Source organism: Antechinus flavipes, chromosome 2 (assembly GCF_016432865.1).
Source record: "Antechinus flavipes isolate AdamAnt ecotype Samford, QLD, Australia chromosome 2, AdamAnt_v2, whole genome shotgun sequence".
NCBI classification, from domain to species: Eukaryota; Metazoa; Chordata; class Mammalia; order Dasyuromorphia; family Dasyuridae; genus Antechinus; species Antechinus flavipes.
The window spans coordinates 577,199,771-577,219,803 of record NC_067399.1 but is presented as its reverse complement, the minus strand read 5'-3'; the positions used below and the strand labels follow the sequence as shown (position 1 = coordinate 577,219,803).

The 20,033-nt window shown below is 34.8% G+C and overlaps 1 protein-coding gene across 5 annotated transcripts; it reads left to right on the top strand.

The window, feature by feature from the left end:
* Positions 1 to 6,615: 6,615 nt before the first annotated feature.
* On the top strand, positions 6,616 to 15,558 carry RAMAC (RNA guanine-7 methyltransferase activating subunit). 5 transcript variants are annotated; one of them, XM_051981203.1, is made up of 5 exons: positions 6,618 to 6,694; positions 7,120 to 7,181; positions 11,414 to 11,532; positions 12,080 to 12,258; positions 13,534 to 15,558. In XM_051981203.1, exons 4-5 carry the CDS (start codon positions 12,089 to 12,091, stop codon positions 13,718 to 13,720), a joined length of 357 nt encoding a protein of 118 aa, XP_051837163.1. In that variant the 5' UTR covers positions 6,618 to 6,694; positions 7,120 to 7,181; positions 11,414 to 11,532; positions 12,080 to 12,088; the 3' UTR covers positions 13,721 to 15,558. The 5 variants fall into 5 exon arrangements, with proteins under 5 accessions (XP_051837164.1, XP_051837163.1, XP_051837161.1 ...); XM_051981201.1 differs by lacking the exon at positions 11,414 to 11,532; XM_051981202.1 differs by lacking the exon at positions 6,618 to 6,694 and having other exon boundaries at positions 6,715 to 7,181.
* The last annotated feature ends 4,475 nt before the right edge of the window (positions 15,559 to 20,033 follow it).

The following is a 20,033-nucleotide window of genomic DNA, read 5'->3' as shown; positions in this document are numbered from 1 at the left end:
ATGGATTAAGGATTGCAATAAAAAATTCATTCCTCTTAGTAGAGTATTCATTTAGTTAAAAGTTTCATATTTAAGGTAATGAAAAAATTGCAAATGAAGTAGAGAGTAAAGAAACTTCTCCTGCAAGAGATATTGCTTTAAAAATCAAGTCAAATTGCTTAGTGTTAAAATAACCAGAGAACTGGCAAGTGGAGATGATGGCATAATAAATATCATTAATATCATAAGTTATATACCCCCTAGGTCTAACAGATAAGTTAGTCCTCAGGTAAAGAATTTGGGCAGAAAAATCTTCCCTTTGTCCATCCTTAGGAGAATGATACTGGAAAATTTGGGAGCTGCTTCACCTGAGAGCTTCTGCCTTGTCCTTACCCCTCTTATATCATTTACTCTTATTACAAGCTGAAGCTCCATCCTTCTCAGGATATCACTTATTATGAGTAGAGTCCTTGTTCTCTTCTGCATTTTAATCAGCAAAGTATGAAACAAGATCATCCTCTGAAAGTGAGGAACAGAGTTATAGGCTTAAAGAAAATAGAAAAATTTTGTAATCGTAAATCATCTAATCACTGATGTATCAATGAGAGAAGAATAAAAGAACTATTGAGAAGCACTAAGCTAAAAGAAGTTTATATTTATATAATAATTTGAAATTTATTAAATACTTTCTTTGAATAAGGCTTCTGAAGTGAATTGCATAAATATTATTATATTTGTTTTACCAAAGAAGAAATCATTGATAAAAGTAGCTGGAACAAATGAAATTGATCAAAGTTCTAATGGCAAATGGTTAATTCACTGAGTTGACAGTTATTTTTTTTTAAGATATTAGTTTGGATTATAGAATTTTATACCTTATTTTCACTCATTTTTAAAAAATGTGTATTCTGTACCTGCTTGTTATAATGGACATAGTTCAGCAAATATAACTTTTATAATGATAATAATTATAACAACTTCTCAAAGTTGTGCATATTTTTAATAAGCTAGCAAAAACAGATGCAAGAGTCCAGGAAGTTCAGAGGTTTGTACCTTCAATTGTTAGAAAAATGAATAGCTGTTAAAAATAAATTTAGTAAATATCTTAGTGCCTGAATAACTTATAATTTAAAATTTATATCTCAAGCATGATAATTGCATGAGCATTTCAAATTATGCATAATTTAATTTATTGTCAAACTAACTTTTAGTTCTAAAAAAGTCTAAGTAAAAGTAAACATTACAACATTTCCATTTTCTCGAAAATTTCTTGCTTCTTATCCATGACTTCAAAATTTCCAGAAATTTTACTCTTTTTCTATATAGCTTTACGGCTAATTGTGGAACATCGTGTCCTCAAAAGAATGAGAGTCACTGTTGACTTAAAGGTAAATGAAGGGATACAGATTATTTGTAGCAAAAGTATGTGTATCCCATTCACTCATCTTGCTATTTCTTTTGGTGACTAGACCAATTATGTGGCCACTGGAGTCACTGTTGAGAAGGGACTGCTGGTCGACTAAATCTGCAAATCTGAGGGTGGGGAATGTCCAAGTTCTTCCCTGATCCCAGAGATAGACCTTTTACATTTCCTTCCTTTCTCTTTGGTCCTTAATCTTTACCTTTTCTCCTCAGGAAAATGATTCCTGATTTTTCATATGAATCAACAGTTACAAAGGTATTTGCTGTGCTGGTTCTTTAAGGTGGTGAAAGGCCATTTGGCTATCATGCCCCTGAAGTATTTAAAAATCCAGTCAATTGGGAATTGGTGACAGAAATTTCACCTAACATTTTGCTGTCCTCCTGGGAATACCTTTCTCAATTAACTAATTATAGTGGTGATTTTGAAGGGGAGGGAAGTAATGTTTTATTTTAGTATCTTTTCAAATTAATTATCTTATGTCTTACCAGTAAAGTTGTTTTGTTGCATTCTATTGTCCATGAATGCCTTATTTAATTTTAGCCCTTAAACTTGAATCAACATATTGGCTAATTTAGGCTTGACCCAGAATAGTGGGTGTGATTAACTTACAATATTTTCACATGACAAGTGGTATAAAAGACATTAATGAGTATATATAATATGACTGATAAAAGAAATGGACTGACCATGTGGAGCTTAACAGATAAGCAATCAGGATGTTACACAGGTTTCCAAAAAACAAGAACCAGAAAAGATTCCACACAGAGCATTGCCTGGATCTTTTATTGAGAATTTAAGGAAAATGACAAGAAATGAATAAGTGCTTGTTCCCTGATCCAAATATTGAGATACAAAGAAAAAGCAAAAGTACTTTCCATACTCAAAGAACTTACATTCTAATAGGGAAACAAAAACATAAATCAGAACATAAGAGATAACAGTTTAAATGGAAGATAACATCAAAAGGCATGGCCCTAGCAAATGGGGGGAGCAAAAAAATGAATAGCTAGCACTGTATCCTGCACATTATATCAAATTAAATTTCAAATGGATTCATTACTTCCTGATGTTTATCCTTCATTATGTTTTTATTAAAGCTTTTAATTTTCAAAACATATGCGTGAATAATTTTTCAACATTGACCCTCACAAAACCTTATTATTCCAAATTTTCCCCTCCTTTCCCTCATCGGTTCCCCTAGATGGCAAATACTATATGTTAAACATGTGCAATTCTTATTTCTAAAATTATCATGCTGCACAAGAAAAATCAGATCAAAAAGAAAAAAAATGAGAAAAAACAAAATGCAAGCAAACAACAAAAAGAGTAAAAATGCTTATGTTGTGGTCCACACTCAGTTCCTATGGTCCTCTCTCTGGGGGCAGATGGCTCTTTTCATCACAAGACCATTGGAACTGGCCTCAATCATCTCATTGTTGAAAAGGGCCATGTCCACCAGAATTGATCATCATATAATCTTGTTGTTGCCATGTACAATGAACTCCTGATTCTCTTCACTCCACTTTGCATCAGTTCATATAAGTTTCTCCAGGTCTTTCTGAAATCATCCTGATGATTGTTTCTTACAGAATAATAATATTCCATAACATTCATATGCCACAAGAGAGAGAGAAAGAGAGGGAGGAAAGGAGGGGGAGGGAGGGAAGGAGAAAGGAAAAAAAGGAGGGAGGGAGGAAGAAAGTTTTCCCAAAGATTTCCCAACTTGTATTCAAGGTGGGAGACAAATAATCTAGTTCACTCCTTCCCCTAAATATACACAGCACCCATAGGAGGAATAAACTTATACCATAATAATAGTGAGCCACATGTTTAAAAAATGTGTAATAAAGTTTAGTTCATATCACCTGCTCTGGAAGTCCTTATCTCTTTGTAGAAATCTTATGCAGAACTCTTGTTGTTCATCCCTACTTCTCAAGAGACAAATGCTATCATGAGCATGATGTTTTGACTTGATTATGAAGCAGAACTTATATCCTCTATACTGAGTATACACCAGTCATTATATCACTAGGAAACCATTATTTGTTGGATTAAATCAATGCTAAACTAGATTTAACCATTGTCTTCTCAATTCCACTTAGTACCTTGTTTCAAGTTCTGGCCCATAACATCTCCTTGTAAGATTAAATCAATCATACTGAACCATGCTAAATTAGACAACTATTGTCTCTTATAGATTCCACTGGCTTAGTACCTTGTAAGTAAGAATCCTTTGTTTCAAGTTCAGTTCTGGCCCATAACATCCAGTGATATAAAAAAGGCCACGATGACTGGCCATGGCCCAGGATGGCCCAGTTAAGTGATGCACTGGATAGGGTCTTGGTCCTGAACTAAAGAAGACTCTTCCTGAGTTCAAATTCAGCATCAGAACTTTAGTTCTGATGCTGAATTTGAACTCAGGAAGAGTCTTCTTTAGTTCAAGTCATTTAACCCTGTTTGAATTTACTCATCTCTAAAATGAGAATAAAATAAAAAACTACTCCAGTATCTCACAGAGAGTCAGAGATAATGGAAAATATGAACAACTAAAATTTATGACAGATATAAAAGGCCATACTGTGGTGATCTTGTTCTTTTTTAAAATATAAGATAAGATAAGATGATGGTTCTCTCTGGGTGAGAATGCAGGTTTCTCAAGATTTTTCTGGGGGCAACCTTAGTATCAGTTCAGATCAATAATTACCCCAAATGCAGCCAGCTGGTAAACATATACACGTTTATTTTCTCCTTCCAAAATAGCCTGGTTAGTTGAGGTCTATCTCTCTGCTTGGTTCCAAGAGCTCTTGCAGTTTTGTCCTTTGCTTCTGCCTCTGCTTTCTTCAGCCTCCAATCCAGCTCCACTCTTCATGTAATTCCGCTGAAATCTGTCCGAGAGCCTCTGTCTATTTCTTTTATACGAGAGAGAGGAATTGTGGGATGTGTGTGTGTGTGTGTGTGTGTGTGTGTGTGTGTGAGAGAGAGAGAGAGAGAGAGAGAGAGAGAGAGAGAGGAGAGAGAGAGAGAAGAGAAGAGAGAGAGAGAGAGAGAGAGAGAGAGAGAGAGAGAGAGAGAGAGAGAGAGAGAGAGAGAGAGAGAGAGAGAGAGAAAGATTATGGGTTTGAGAGAGAGAGAAAGATTATGGGTTTTCTCCCAGAGTGCTCTCTGGCCTTAAGAGCTTCAAGGGAGGTGTGAATTCACAAAGTTACACAGTTAACTTTGTGAACTCCCATACTTGTGAACTCTATTGAGTAAAGGTGTGAACACAAGCATTGTATCAATTAGTTCTACTTAGTACCTTGTTTCAGGTTCTGGTCCAAAACATCTTCTTGTAAGAGCAGATCAATAATCTATCAACTCTAATGAGTTAGCAGTTTGTAAAGATTCCAACATCATCATAAACAAATTAACGAAGTGAGGAAAATATCTTGTGTTGCTGAGTTAGCAAATAAGGGATGGAAAGAATCACAGAAAATAAAATAAGACAATTGTAATTGTTTTGTAAAAACAAAATCAGTGTAGTTGTCTTGAAAAAAAAATCCAGTGCCTGGCATATAATAAATGATTTAATTAATGGTTGTTAATTAATGCTATTTAAGGCACTGATAAATGTTACTTATAACTTTTAAATTGTTTTATATTTATTTTACTTCCCCTTTAAATAGCTAACATTTATATACTGATATATATGTATATATGTATACACATAAATATGTGAATTTCATTGTATGCATATCTATTATGTGTGAGTGCCTGTGTATATACATATCTGTTTGTATGTGTCAGGCACAGTGCATGTATGTATATATACAATTGTGTGTAGGTGTATGTGTGTGCATTGGGCAGTATTTTACAATTATGATCTCATTTGATCCTCACAATAACTGGAGCTGATAGGTGCTATTGTTATCTCTATTTTACAGAGGAGGAAACTGAGGCAAACAGGTTAAATGACTTGCTCAAGGTCACCCAGCTAATTAAGTGTCTGAGGCTATATTTGAACTCAGGTATCCAGGCCCAGCTCATTACCTACTGAACCATCTAGCTGCCTTTGTTTAGGTAATGGTAGTTTTTAATTAGTACAACTTAGACAAATTTTAATTTTCTGTTTCACTCATTGTCCTACTGCCCTATTCTTTATACTTCTTACCTTAATTCATTCATTTAATTTCTTTTTTCAGAATACGTGTTATTAAGGAATTCTATTGACAGCCCCTTCTCTTCTAAGAACTATCTTGTATTTAGCAACCAATCTGATAGGAGTAAAAGTAAATCCAGCAAAATACTTCCATTTAACAGCATTTCTCAGGAATAGAACCCGGTAATTAATTTCTGAGTAGGAGCAATTTTCCAGATTTCAGGCCTTTCCCCGAGGGGACGCCTTGGGATACTGGAATGATATAGTGCCTGAGAAGGGTTGTGTAGGCAGATGCCAGTTGCTGACACTACATAGGGAGTCTTTTGGAAAGGATTATTATAAGCAGCTATTACATAAAGGTAGTAGAAAGAGTATTGGAAATGGGAAAGAATGGCAGTGGAGACATAGTCTTAATAACTGGGGAATCGAACAAAGAGTTGGACGCTCCTGCTGCCCTAATTAAGCCTGAGAATCCCTAACTCCCGGCCCGATCCCTCGGCACAAATGCCCGCAGACACGCCCCTTCTTCCCTGTAAGTCTTTGATAAAAAGAAGAAAAAGGATCTAGGAATGAAGATAAATAGAATCGGTTAACAAGTTAAAGGGAGGGCATTTCAATAAATCCATCTCCCTTCGCGCTTAAATTCTAGAATCCTATCATTTCAGAGAGGAAAAGGACCTTCAATGCAATTCACTTCGATAAACATTTATTATACATCTTCTATGCGGGCTCACACACTGAGGTTACAAAAAAAGGCAAGGATCAATGCTGGAAAACAAAAAGTCCAATAGACGGGGTCAGAGTTCGACTCTCCGGCGAGGATTAAAAAAGTCCTGCCCTCAGGAAGTTTACACTCTAACTTATTTAATAATCTTTCCCCTACATTAAAAAAAAAGAAAAGAAAAAGACATTACTGCCTAACGCTATCAGCATCACTGATCAGGTTCTTTATTTTGTCCCATCTCGGGGGACATAATAAACTTCACACAATGGGAGATTGACGGATTGACAGACCCAACATCCGGGTCCCAAACACCACCTCTTACGGTGAGCGGAAGCGGAAACGCGTTCAGCGCAGAGCTCAACCGGAAGTCGTCTTGTTGCCCAGACGAGCACCGGAAGTGGCTCCCGAGGTTGGTGGCCTGAGAACCGAAGCGGTGAGGTGGTGATGCGCGCGAGCGTGGGAGTGGGGGGAGGGGGTCCAGTCCTGCGTGGCTCGCGGGTTGCCCCGGACTCTGGGGCCGATCTGGGCAGCGTGGGCGGGCCGATCTGAGTTACCTGCAGAGGTGCTCCGCTCCTGGCTGGTTTGAGGTCGAGCTCGAGGATCGGGCGCCCCTCATCGTCCCTTTGCATTCCAGCAAAAAAAAAAAAAAAAAAAAAAAAAACCTGAAAAACTGTTAGAGCATACTGGGGGCCGTGACTCCCCAGAAGGCCAGTGTTCTTTACACTGCACCAACATAGTCTGAATTCCTGGTTCTCTAGAGAGAACCAAGGCTTTAATGAAATGTGTAAGCTGATACCGATCCCCACGCTACAATTGACTGCCGTTCCTAATATTTATTGTTTCATGTCTTTTATCAAGGACTTCTATTTCTTCACCAAAAAAAAGGCATCTAAATTGTATAACGGCCCTAAGCCACTGAGGTAGGTAAAACTGTTTTTGTTTTTGAAGTCATTTGTACAGGAAATGTGAGTTATTCATCTTAAGTAAGCCCCACAGACCTACCCAGTACAGTACCTCAAACATATCGAGTAAATGTAGAGCAGATGAACCGATACTGCTAATGGTAAAAGAGGATCTATACTAATTTTCCTAGAGAAGTTGAAATGCTGAATACGTCCTTAATAACGAGTGGTTATTGTAGAATTTTGGATGATGGATAAAATTAGGTCAATTGAAAGGCCGTTTTTGTAGGCCACTGAGTTAGGGTTTGATGTTTTTAATCATTTAAATTTAAATTAATTTGGAGATAGAGGATTTAAATAATTGGAGTAAAATATTTAAGTGGTTCTGGCATCAGATTGAGATTCCTGCAAACTTTAAAATCTATAAGCAAAGCCTTCATGGAGAATCTTTGTGTTTAGAAGGTGGGTATATATGATAGAGCAATGATTGAAAATACCAGGAAACTTGAATTTTATTTTTTATATTTCTCTATGAATTTGGTAAGGTCACTTATTTCTGTCTCAGTACTGTTAGATGGCAATAATTATTGATATTTATCTTAGACAGGAGTCTCCATTTTAATGTTAAGATATATGCTGCCATCCTTTTGAATGACCAAATGAATCAATCTGTGAAAATGTTTTGAGCCTTCAATATTATAATAGTAATAAAAATATTAAAATATTACAATAATAATAGAAATCATATATTTTAGTAGTGTACTTGAAGAACCTTCATTACCAGAAATAGAAAATAACATGGAAGATACAAATGAATTCCAGGATTTATACAAGCTTATTAAGTACCAAGGTACTATGTTGGAACAGACAAAAGTGGACATGGAGTCTTAGAGTATGAGTGAAGGGTATGGTGTGATAATGGTGAAGATTATCTTTGCTTAAGCAGGAAAGATTAAAAAGGTGTCTACGATGTACTTCGATGGCAGACCAGACTTCATGTTAGAATGTAAGCATCTTGAGGGCAGGGACCTAATCCTTTCTATTCTTCATCATATCTCATACATATCATTTACTCAGTAATTATTTTCTTGAATTGATGGTACTGATAAAGGGATACTGTCCCACTTGTTGGATGAGGGAATAAACTTTAAGCCTATGGATGAAACTGGGTAAATCCCAGTATCATTAGAAGTGGCAGTATGAAAGAAAGACATCAAATACAACATTCCCTCATAATCTCTTCTGTCCTTGGCCAGTCCCCCCAAGATAGGCAGAGAGAATAAAGAATAATAAAATAAATATATATAATATGTTAATGTTAATTAATATTGATATTAATATAAAATAAAATAATGATAAAACTTTTTAAAACTTCATTTGTCCTTAAAAAGCTAAATCAGGTTTACCTTCAAGAGTGAGGCTATTGCCAGATGTGATTTCATTGTAATTTCAGTGTCAGTCATCTTTAGATTTGAAATTTTAACATAAGCAACTTTTAGTAGTTTTAAGAATTCTGAGCAGAAAAGAATGTTAAGTGACTTGGGTTTCTTTCCAAAATGCCTATTTTTGAAGTTATCTTTATATGGTTTGGTAGTAACAAGTAATTTTGTACTTGAATTAAGAGTTTTGTGTTTGATTTATAATGTGGTCATGAATTTGCTATGTTGGTATAAAAGAAAATAATTTTAGTGAAAATTTAGGTATCTCAATCCAGAACTGTTTCCTTCACAATTCACAAAATTCACAAGTTTTTTTTTTTTCCTTTTTGGTATGTTATGATAGCCCTAGAGGTTTTATTTTAAGCTTAGAACTGTAAAGAATAAAAAATAACTTGTGCCTTGAGGACAAGGACCCTACATTATATTTTGTATAACATTTAGCATTGTACCCTATAAACATATTTAATAAATATTTGTTGGTCCTGTCTATATAAAGATAGCTGATACAGTAGTCTTTGATTGATATACCAAGTCTATGTTTTCTACTGTTTATTTCCTCCCTTAAATAACCAACTTTGTACTAAGACCTGTTTAAAGTTTGAGTTTTGAGACGGATGAATTAGTTGGAAAAAAACAAAAAATTTGATACTCAGACTTGGATACTTTGTGGGGCACATTGTACTGCCACAAGAATGACAAATCTCTGGTGGCTAGTAGGCATTATTCTATATATAGTTTATCATTCTAGTCTGAGAGAGACGGCATACTCAAGGAACTATCCTCAACAGGCAAATTATATTATAGGAAATAGCAATCTAACAGTGATGGCAAAAGCTTGATGGACAATACTGATGCACATTTATCCAGTAGGACTGTTACATTGACCTTAAAAGCATATAAGCTCTTGAGTGCAGTTTTTACATTTATAAATTCTAATTATTTAACTTGAAAGTATGATGAAAACAATCTATAAATGGCATTCTTTTTTTTTTTTTAATCTTCCCCTGCTGGAGTTATTAGGTTCTAATTTTTTTTAAATTAAAGTGTTTTGTTTCTTTAGCACATTCATTTCCAAATAAAGCCTTCCTTTAGAACAATGACTAAAAAAGAAAGGGACACAGTATATGCCATATTCCAAAACAGATCATACTTCCTAGTAACCCTACCTCCACTACCACCTCTGCTGTGAAGTGAGGGAGGCATTGTAAATGGCATTTTAAAACAATTTAAATTTTCTTTTTATAGCTGGTCTTACTTTTGCTAACCAGAATACACAATTTACATCCCCGTCAATAAGAGTCAATTTGTATTTGTCACAAGCAATGGATCAACAAGTATTAATTCTATAGATGAAAAAATATAGGTTCTTTTTTGAGGAAGGGTGAGAGGATTGCTGTTATGGGCCAGAACTCTGAACTTGAAACAAAGGACTAACAAGGTACTAAGTCAGTGGAATTGACAGAGACAATAATTATTTAATTTAGCAGATTGATCTGATCCTGCAAGGAGATGTTAAGGGGCCAGAACTTGAAACAAGGTACTAAGTGGAATTGAGGAGACAATGGTTAAATCTACTTTAGTATTGATTTAATCCTACAACAAATAATGGTTTCTTAGTGATATAATGATTGGTGTATACTCAGTGTAGAGCATATAGAGCATCATATGGCCCCTCTTCAGGGCCAAAAGAGACAAAAGCTCTAGAAGCTCTCTGAGGCAGAGACAGATTCATTCCATCGTCCACCTTTGTTGTGGCTGGAGGCTGAAGCACAAACCTTTGGATTCGGGGAGATTCAGAAGCCAGAGAAGGAGGCAGGAGCTCAAGCCCACAGAACCAAGGAGACAAGCTTAGGCTTCTAAGAAAGCTAGGAGGGGCCCAGATAAGGAGACAAGACTTGGAAAGAGACAATAAAGGATTTAGACTTTAACCCCTGGGTACTTGTGTGGTCATTACTGAACTCTAACAAAGGCTGCCTCCAGAGACCCCAAGAAAACCTCAACACAGAACATTACATTTTAAAGAGAATATTACAGATTGCTTTGAGCAACTTAGTTTGGTTGGGTTCCCAGTTCATCTTCAGGAAATATCTGGAAGGGAGAGACCACATGTTCCTTTATTAATAAGCTATTCTGTGCCAGGATCTGTACTGAGTATGTGTAAAACAAAGAAGAGGAAAAAAGGTTAATTAAAAATACAAGATCTGATATGTAGTTGTGTTGAACTTAAATATATTTGATATAAAAGTCCTTTTACAGGTTTTTAAAATATCTACAAAAATTTCCATTTTCAAGAATCAAGTGATTCCACTTCTGTGTTCGTTTTCCTTCGAGCAAAGGAAATCTTATCCCTCTGTACCTTAATATGCTGTACAATGTATTTTGTTTGGGGAGGGGGGGAGACCATGGTCAGAAAAAAAATTTCTAGAGACAAACCCTGTCTTAACTTATTTGGTTGGTCTTTAGGTAACAGTCTGTCACCAAGCTCTTTCTTGAATGCTTTCCACTTTGTTAGATATGCATGCCATTACGCTGTCATTGCTTTTGAGATTCGAAGCTCTCCTCTGTGGCATAATGAGCCATTGAGAGCAAGACTATATAAAAACCCTACTTGCAACCTGGTTATTCACTAATTGAAAGAAAAATACTCCTATCTGTTAGGATTCTTACAAAGTGATAAGTCAGTTGTCTAATTTTAGCATCAAGCTTAGCAGTTTTCTAATTCAGAGTTGACACCTTTAAGAGTTCACACAGTGATCCAGATTCACAAGTCAAGAACCCATAATCCCACTCTCTTTGGGTTCACACCTTTAGGAAATCACATATAAGAAGCTCTTGGAGCCTCAGTCAGGATTCAGTTGGGGAGTTTGAGAGCCAGAGTTCAGAGGGAGCTGGAGGCTGAAGCTGAAGCTGGAAGAGACAAAAGGCTAGTGGTAAGAGCTCTTGGAATTAAGGAAAGCTAACTGGGCTATTTTTGGAAGAGACAATAAAGGACTGAACTTTTAACAGCTGACTGCATTTGAGGCGATTATTACTTGGAACTGAAACTAAGGCTGCCTCCAGAAGCCCTTCCTACCCCCCCCCCCCCAAGAAATCTGCTACCAGAGAACGATCATATTTTAGAAAAGAAGAATACTGTACCTATTACTATAGATATACTAACTGGCATTCATATAGTGCTTTCTGCAAATAATACTAGCTAGCATTCATATAGTGCTTTAAGGTTTACAAAGCAGTTTTGGACATTAAGTTATTTCATTTTCATGACAAATGATCACTTGTAGGTGATGTGATCATTAGCCTTATTTTTAACAAATGAGGAAACAGATAAACAGAGCTTAAGTGACTTTCTCTGGGTACCAAAGCTGGTAAATGAATGCGAAGGATTTGAACTCAGGCCTTGCCTTCCTATCCACTGTACTACTTTGCTGTCTCTAGATAAAGTAATGTTGCCTAACTAATATTTTTGTTTTGCAAAAGATTCTCAGAATGACTGACACACCTGATGCTGTTCCAAATTTTGAAGAGATGTTTGCCAATCGATTCACAGAAGATGATAGAGAGTATCAAGAATACCTGAAACGTCCTGTAGATTCCCCTCCAATTGTTGAAGAGTGGAATAGTAGATCTAGTGGTAATCAGAGGAACAGAGGCAATCGGTATGATTTTCTTTTTTAACTAATTTTTTAAAAATGTCATTGTATAGAAAATAGGAAAAAAAAAAGGATTACAGGTGAAACTGTAAACTCTTATTACATTGTGTTTTTAAAATGTAATTTAACACAATAGCAAAATTGTCCTCTTTTCAAATTATGTATTAAAATAACATATACATTTGACCAAATAAAATATACCTAATCCTAGAATGCATATTTTAATCAATAACTTCAATCCTTCAGAAAGTATCTTTTTTTTTTTTTTTTTTTTGACTTAGGCAATTGGGGTTAAGTGACTTGCTCAGGTCACACAGCTAGAACATGTTAAGTGTCTTGAGGCCAGATTTTAACTCAGATTCTCCTGACTTTAGGACTAGTGCCCTATCCACTGGGCCACCTAGCTGCCCCAAAAGTATCTTTTAAAAAAAGAAGCAGAATCAATTCATTGTTAGTCACTGTGAATAAAGAAAACACTGAAGTTAAATTGACTTGTCCCTAGGACCTTCACATATACATGTTTTTATTTGTTTTTATTTTTTTTTCAAATACATTTAACTTATAGTATTTATTTTCTATGGGTTAAACAATATCTTCTCTTAACAAATGGAATTAAAAAAATTTTTGTTTCCCCAAAATACTTCAGGTTTAAATAAAATAATAATTTGGGTTTTTCTCAAAAGAGGGCAATTTTTTTGTTTTTATTTTTGTGGGGAGGGGAGACAATTGATAAAATACCTGATTTTATTCATTTGTTTTGGAGGGAGATAATCGGGGTTAAGTGACTTGCCTAGAATCACATAGCTAGTAAGTATTAAGTGTCTAATGCCAGATTTGAACTCACATCTTCTTGATTTCAGCGCTGTATTGACTATGCCATCTAGCTGCCCCCAGTGATAAAATAAAAATAAATTACAGTTAACATTTTAGCATAAGCAAGTAGTAAAGTACTCCCTCTCTTTTTTAACACGATTATGCATAAAATTTTTGGCAAATGTTAAAGCATTATAAAAATAGTTTTCATTATAGTGTGAGATGAAATTAAAACATGTCTTGTTAATAATTCTGTGTACAGTTGATTGGTGTTTTGAAATATAATTTAAACTTTGGAGTAATTTTATGATTAGCCATAGTGTTTCAACATTCTGTAATAAAGGAAAAAAAAGTGTTCTGGTATAATTAAAAGGGAATTATGCTGAGGACATAGTTGAATCTAAGACATTATGGTTTTTTTGTGCTTTTATAAAAGAATGCTAAACCATGGATCCTTTTTTGTTATAGGTTGCAAGATAACAGACACTTTCGGGGAAGGGATGGCAGACGAGGTTGGCCAAGTGACAATCGATCTAATCAGTGGCATGGAAGACCCTGGGGTAACAATTATCAGCAGCATAGACAAGAACCTTACTATCATCATCAGTATGGACAATATGGTTATAATCAACGGCCTCCTTTTGGATACTGTTAATGTTAGCAGCCAAGAAGTAAAACCAGTTACATTCTCTTCTAACATGTCAAAAGCTTGCCTGTTTCCTCTGTTTAGTCATGTTTTTTCTATAAGATGTTGTATAGATAATATTAGGCAACTTGAGGCTATTGTGTACAACTAAACTAAAAAGAAGTGATAATAACTGGGAATGATAAATCCTGTAAAGAAGTTATGGACTACATTGTTCAACTTCTACCTCAAATTCATCTTTATTTCGTAGTTTATTAGTGCATTGAATTTTACTTATTTTCTCTGTAAAGCTGCCTGTAACCATAAGTTTCTAACATAGGTATAATTAGGAATAGGAAAAAAGTTTGCTTTCTCTCAAAGTTAAAGGAATATCTATAAACATGGATGTGATTATTTCTGGAATTTTGCAGACTTTAATGAAGTAATTCATCAAAAGATAGTTCTACTTGACTTGCAAAAATATTACATTTAACAGCAGCTGAAACACATTTACCTTTCACTTGACTTAGATGATTTTGAAATAATAACTGTACTATGTGAATGCCTATTATAAAGGTCTAGTTCTATACTAGTAACAAAAGGAAGACAAGAATAAAGATGTAAAATAAGCAAAGAAATTTTATTTTTGGATTAAGTGGGTGTACATCTGATTTTTTGCATTATATTGTAGTATAACTTTGCTGGTGGGTGGCGGGTAGGAGAGAGATATTCTTCCCATTCACTTAAAAACAAGATTGAAATTCAAGTGCACTGCATAATTTTAAAACTTAGTTTCAGGCCTTTCTTTCCAATCATTTTGTAAAACATCAGCATATTTTGGTTCTTAGAGATATAATAACTTAGACTTGTTTTACATCATTCTTTACCAAATATGAAACCTGCTGTATCTTGTATAAACACAGTAATTGTGTGAATTAAAAAAAAAATCTTTCCTCTATTTTTATAACTGCATTATGATGGCTATTATAATTACGTTTTTGTTCAAGAGAAGAAATGATAATTGTTTAACTTCACTTTTAAGTTCTGGGTTATTTGCTCTTATTGCCCTGTGTTAATTGCCTGCCTGAAAAGAGGAAGTTCAGTATAGTAGAAAAATTACTCCATTTTTGAACTCAGAGCACTTAAGTTCCAACACTGGTTGTCATGGATGGAACTTGGACAGTTCACTTAACTTTTCTTAACCTCAGAAATCATTATTTGTGAAGTGAAGAGGTTGGATTAGATGATTTCTCTGAGGTCTCTTCTAGTTCTCAATCCTTTGATCTAATAAGAGTAACATTTTGATTTTTTTACAAGATTGTCTTCAATATTTTGTAGAATAGGAGCTACTTTATTGAAGTAGAAGTATTATTAAAGAGTGTCATCAACCTTAGTATGAGTCAAAGCATTGCAGTGATAATTAAGCCTTTCTTTTAGGTGATTATTATCTACCTTCTTGACATTTCCACCTTCACAGCCTTCTCATAGTAAAGAAGAATGCCTTCCCCAAGTATCCTTCTCCTTTCTACTCCTAGGAACTTATTTATTTTATTCCATCAAAAAAACTCTTCTCTGTTAGCTAGTATGCTAAAACAAGAAGTAATTTGCCTTAGGTTGAAAATGACTAGTAAAGAGTAATGAGGCAATTTCAAGAAGTATTTACATTAAGGGAGAGAAAAAACTCTTGGGAATTAAAATCTTTGGAATTTTAGACACTGAGGTTGGCAAAAGATTGGGGAGGTAGGTGGTAACTGGACCTTCCCTGTGGTCCACAAATCATATCATATAAGGAAATGCCTGTTCTACTTACATATATGTAAAGCCAGCCCTGAATATGATAAATTCAATAAAAGTAAATCTTGATAGTATTTGTATACTGCCTTACTGATATTTATGTGCAGCTTGCCCTGTACATAATTCTGCTATAGTGGGAAGATCATAGGGAGGGGGAGTTGAATTATTTCTGTAGCCTAAAACAACAAGAGCAAGTCATCTGCCTTCACTTGATTTTCAGTAGTATGCAGATTGTATATGCTCTAGGTATAAGTTGACTATTTGGTTCCCAACTTTGGAATTATCCATGATCTTCTAATGCCCCTGTCCTACCATTTGAAATCAGTCAGTCAGCAGGCATTTATTAAATACTCTGTGCCAGACACCACAGTTTGCTTAGAGGTACAAAGATAAGGTAAAAACAGTTATTGATTCTACCATGACAAAAACATCTTGCACTTCTATTCCCTCTCCACTCATACAGCCATTAGTCCCTCGTCACTTTGATTATGAACTGTTGCACTTGCCTCCTAATTGGTCTTCATGCAGCTCATCTTTCCAACTCATCTTCCACATGGCTACCAAACTGATACTCCTAAAACATGACTAACTCCTGGTCTTACTCAAAGATCTCAAGTGGGAAATAAGCGTCACTTAAAGCCCTCCATAATTTGATTCCCACCTTTATTCCCTATTATTTCTTTTTGTTCTGTTTTGGTAAAACTAATCTGCTAGTTATGACCTGTACATGACCCTGGGTCTGACTGCCATGTCCTTGTACAAATGGTACCCTATGTCTTTATTGCATTTTTTCCTTGTGTTGCATCATTCCTAGCTTTCTTCAAAATAGCTCAGGTACTCACTCCTTCCTCTATGAGGCCTTTCCTGATTTCCCTCCCATTCCCTTCTCCCAGTTATTGGTACACTCTCCTTGAATAATTTTTAAATACTTTGTATTGGCTTATATTTACATATTTGATTTCCATTCCCAACAAAGTAAGGGATGGAACTTTGAGGATACGATCTTACTGTCTTTTTGTCCCCAATGCCTTATATACATTAAATGTTTATTAGTAATTTTTAGTTGGATTTTATAGTTGTGATATGTGTTGCAATGCTGTTGGAATTAAAGATGACTAAGACACAGTTCCTATCCTCAGAGACTTTGGGAAAATACTTGGCTCTATGCAAAACTCTAAGATACTATTGGGAGACTAAACAAAGACATAGTCTGTTTCTTGCCTTAGCTGGGGAGGTAGGAAACACATACATGTAGCTTGAGAATTGAAAAATGGGGATTTATTAACCTTTGTTTTTGTGTTCTTCTTTGACAGCAGTGAATCCTATGAACCTTTTTTCAAAATAATATTTTTAAATGCTTATAACAAAATATATAGAATTAAAAAGGCTAAAGGTTAATGAAAATAAAATTAATTTTCCCATCCTTCAGAAACCTACCTACAGAACTCTTGAGTATAAATTTTAAGAACACTTTTAAAAATGGCAAATGATAAGGGAACAAGGAAAAAGAAAGATTTTCTTAAAATAACTAGTATATCTAAAATGTGAGTCAGCATTAACTAATGGGAATAAACTAGAAGTTTTCCCTATAAAATTAGAGATAAAGCAAGAGTGTCATTACTATTCTTTATATTGCTAGAATTGCAAACTATAGCCATGAGGGAAAAAAAAATTTATGTAAATAAATGGGCAAAGGGATTTAAAGTCTTTATTCATGGATATACTGAGGCAATATAATAAAAATGACTATAGTCAATAAATTATTCAGTGCTATACCAATGAAACTATCAAAGGATCACTTTATAAAGCTAAAAAATAAAAGTTTATTAGAACAGATCAAAGAATGTTAAATAATGAAAAGAAAAAATTGGGAAGAAAGAAAAGATTTTGTCATACCAGATCTCAAACTATACATAAAACCATAATCATTAAAAAAGATTAAGAAATATGAATAAGGACACCCTGTTTCCATGGGGGTCCCCTCTGTGGCTCTGCCTCCTTATTTCTTAATCAGTGGGAGCAATTAACACAAAGGCAGAAGCAAATGAAGAAGGAGATTATATAGAGTTCTATAACTCAGTGATACCAGCAAAGGATTCACTATTGAACAAAATCTTTTGGGGAAACTGGAAAGCAATCAATGGAAGAAACTAAAAATAAACATTTCACACTCTCTACTACTCCAGGCTGCTTCTCATTGCCTCTTCCTATCTATTTGTTAGCAGTAAACCTAAGGCAGATAATATTTCATGTGTCTTACTATCCTTGATCCACTTCAGTCCCCACTCAAGTGTCACCATGTTTCTTTTTTGGGTTGTGTGCCAATGGCAACTGAAATCTGTTTCTGCACCCTCAGGATGAACAGCAGTGGTATCGTGTACAAGGTAGGGCTAGAAAAATGATTTGGTTGTGGAATGATTACAGACATGACTTAACTTGCAACTATGGTATATTCAAGATGGGCAAGTCAATCTTGCACTGCTGTTATGGGAAACTTGATAAGGCTATAGTTTCGTGTTGGCTTAGATGCAAGTTATAACTACGTAAGGCAATGTTAAATAATGAAACATTCTAAAACCAATCATCAACTTAAGAAAAATTTTCTGTGGAGACAGCCACAAAAAAATGTAAAATTGAGTGACTAGATATCTATTCTTATCTTTAAAAGATAAATCAAGTACAACAGTGCATTTTAAAAGGAAAATACTGATGACAAAACTTTGGTGTTTCCATTATGATTCAGTAACAGTCTAAATGGAAAACATCCCCCAAATCCAAGAAAGTACATGTTAAAACCTCTAATCAACAGTGATTAGTAGTAGTGGTAGTGATGTTTTTGTAGAATTATTCATGTAGAATTTTCTCCAGAATCAGACAACATGCTTTTATTTAGAAATTCTGGAGTGCTTTGGACATTCTGGGAGATAGCAAAGTCAGAAGTACAAAAGGAGTGAACTGTGCTCCAGGGACTAACTTCTCCATGGCTACACTCTGATTCATAATGTACTTCCAGTGAAACAACTGCAGGCTAACCATGTCACTTTTACAATGGGCTTTTGGCTCCAAGTTACTTTTGGCTGCTTGAATAAAATCAAATCTCTCAAAGGATGAAGATTCGTCATCACAGAGAATAATAGTCAAAAAATTATGCAATAGTTGTGAAGGCACTTCCAAAAGAGGAATTCTAAGATGTGTTGAGCAAAGGCAGAATGAGTCTGGAACAGCTAGGGAGTACAGTGGATATAGAACACTGCATCTGAAATTAGGAACACTCATCTTCCTGGATTCAAATCTGGATAAGGCATTTAACCTTATTTGTTTCAGTTCTTTATCAGTAAAATCAGTAAATCAGAGAAAGAAATGGTAAACCATTCTTTGCCAAGAAAACCCCAAATGGCGATCATGAGGTATCAGATACTATTGTCATCTCCCAAAGTGATTGTTTTGAAGAGAATATCATTTGCACTGAGATTGGGGGGTTGGAGGGAAAAAAGGAAAAAAATCAAACTTGTTTCATTTTCACAAATTAGAAAAATTTGCATTACTAATCAAAAGGTTAATCTATACATGTATAGGAACTCTATTGTTTTATGTTGAAAGTGATAGAATTTTCTACTTCCCCCACCCACCCAATGTAAATAACATTTTTTTAGCTTTCCAAAGAAAATTCAGCTTTTAAGGGAGTTCTTTCAGTAAATATTGCTCAGACTTGGACTTTTCCAAATTGAAGCCCTATCAATTTGCAAAAAAAAAAAAAAAAAAAAAAACATCGCCAATTATTCACATTCACTTTTATATTCTTTGTAATTAATCTATGTATGATTAGATACCTAGTCTTAGGAATTAATATGTTACTTAAGTGCTGGGCATTTTTTACAAAATCAGCACTAAGATCTTTTCAAAGAGCAGGTAGCTATCTAAAACACAAAAGCATTTTTCTTGGCTGGTTAATTCTAATTTTAATTGCTTATTAAATTTTCAGCCAAGATTTTCCCCTGGTTCAAGCAGTCTAGATGAATACTATCATATTGGTTACCACCATCCCCAAATTAGATCTCTTTGTAAGGAAAAATATACATAGGAATGTAATGAAAAATAATTACTCAATTTCATCTTAATAGATCTATTATCTCCTCTTCTTGAGTGAACTCATCATTCTGCTGGTGAAGAAACCTATCCACACCTTCTAATTACGCAATTACAACTGTACTTAAAAGAGTTGAGCTTTTCTTGGTGTGGGTGTCCCTTTAGTAAAACTCATCAAAATCCTTCTATGATATTACACAATTACTATATAAAAATACTATGTTATGAGATTTTTTATATGGTGTTTTCATTTAATGCATTTTATTTATTTTTTTCTTTTATGACTACCATCATGATTTTCTTTTTGATCTTCCCACAATATGTCTTTGTTATAATGCAGTCCTAAGAATGTAAGTCTGCTCATAGATTTTATACAAACCAGATTTTTTTAGAGCGAGAGAAGGGAGGAAATAAGTGTGACCTGAAACAATGTGTTATCTATTGTGAATGTTGTCCATGTTTC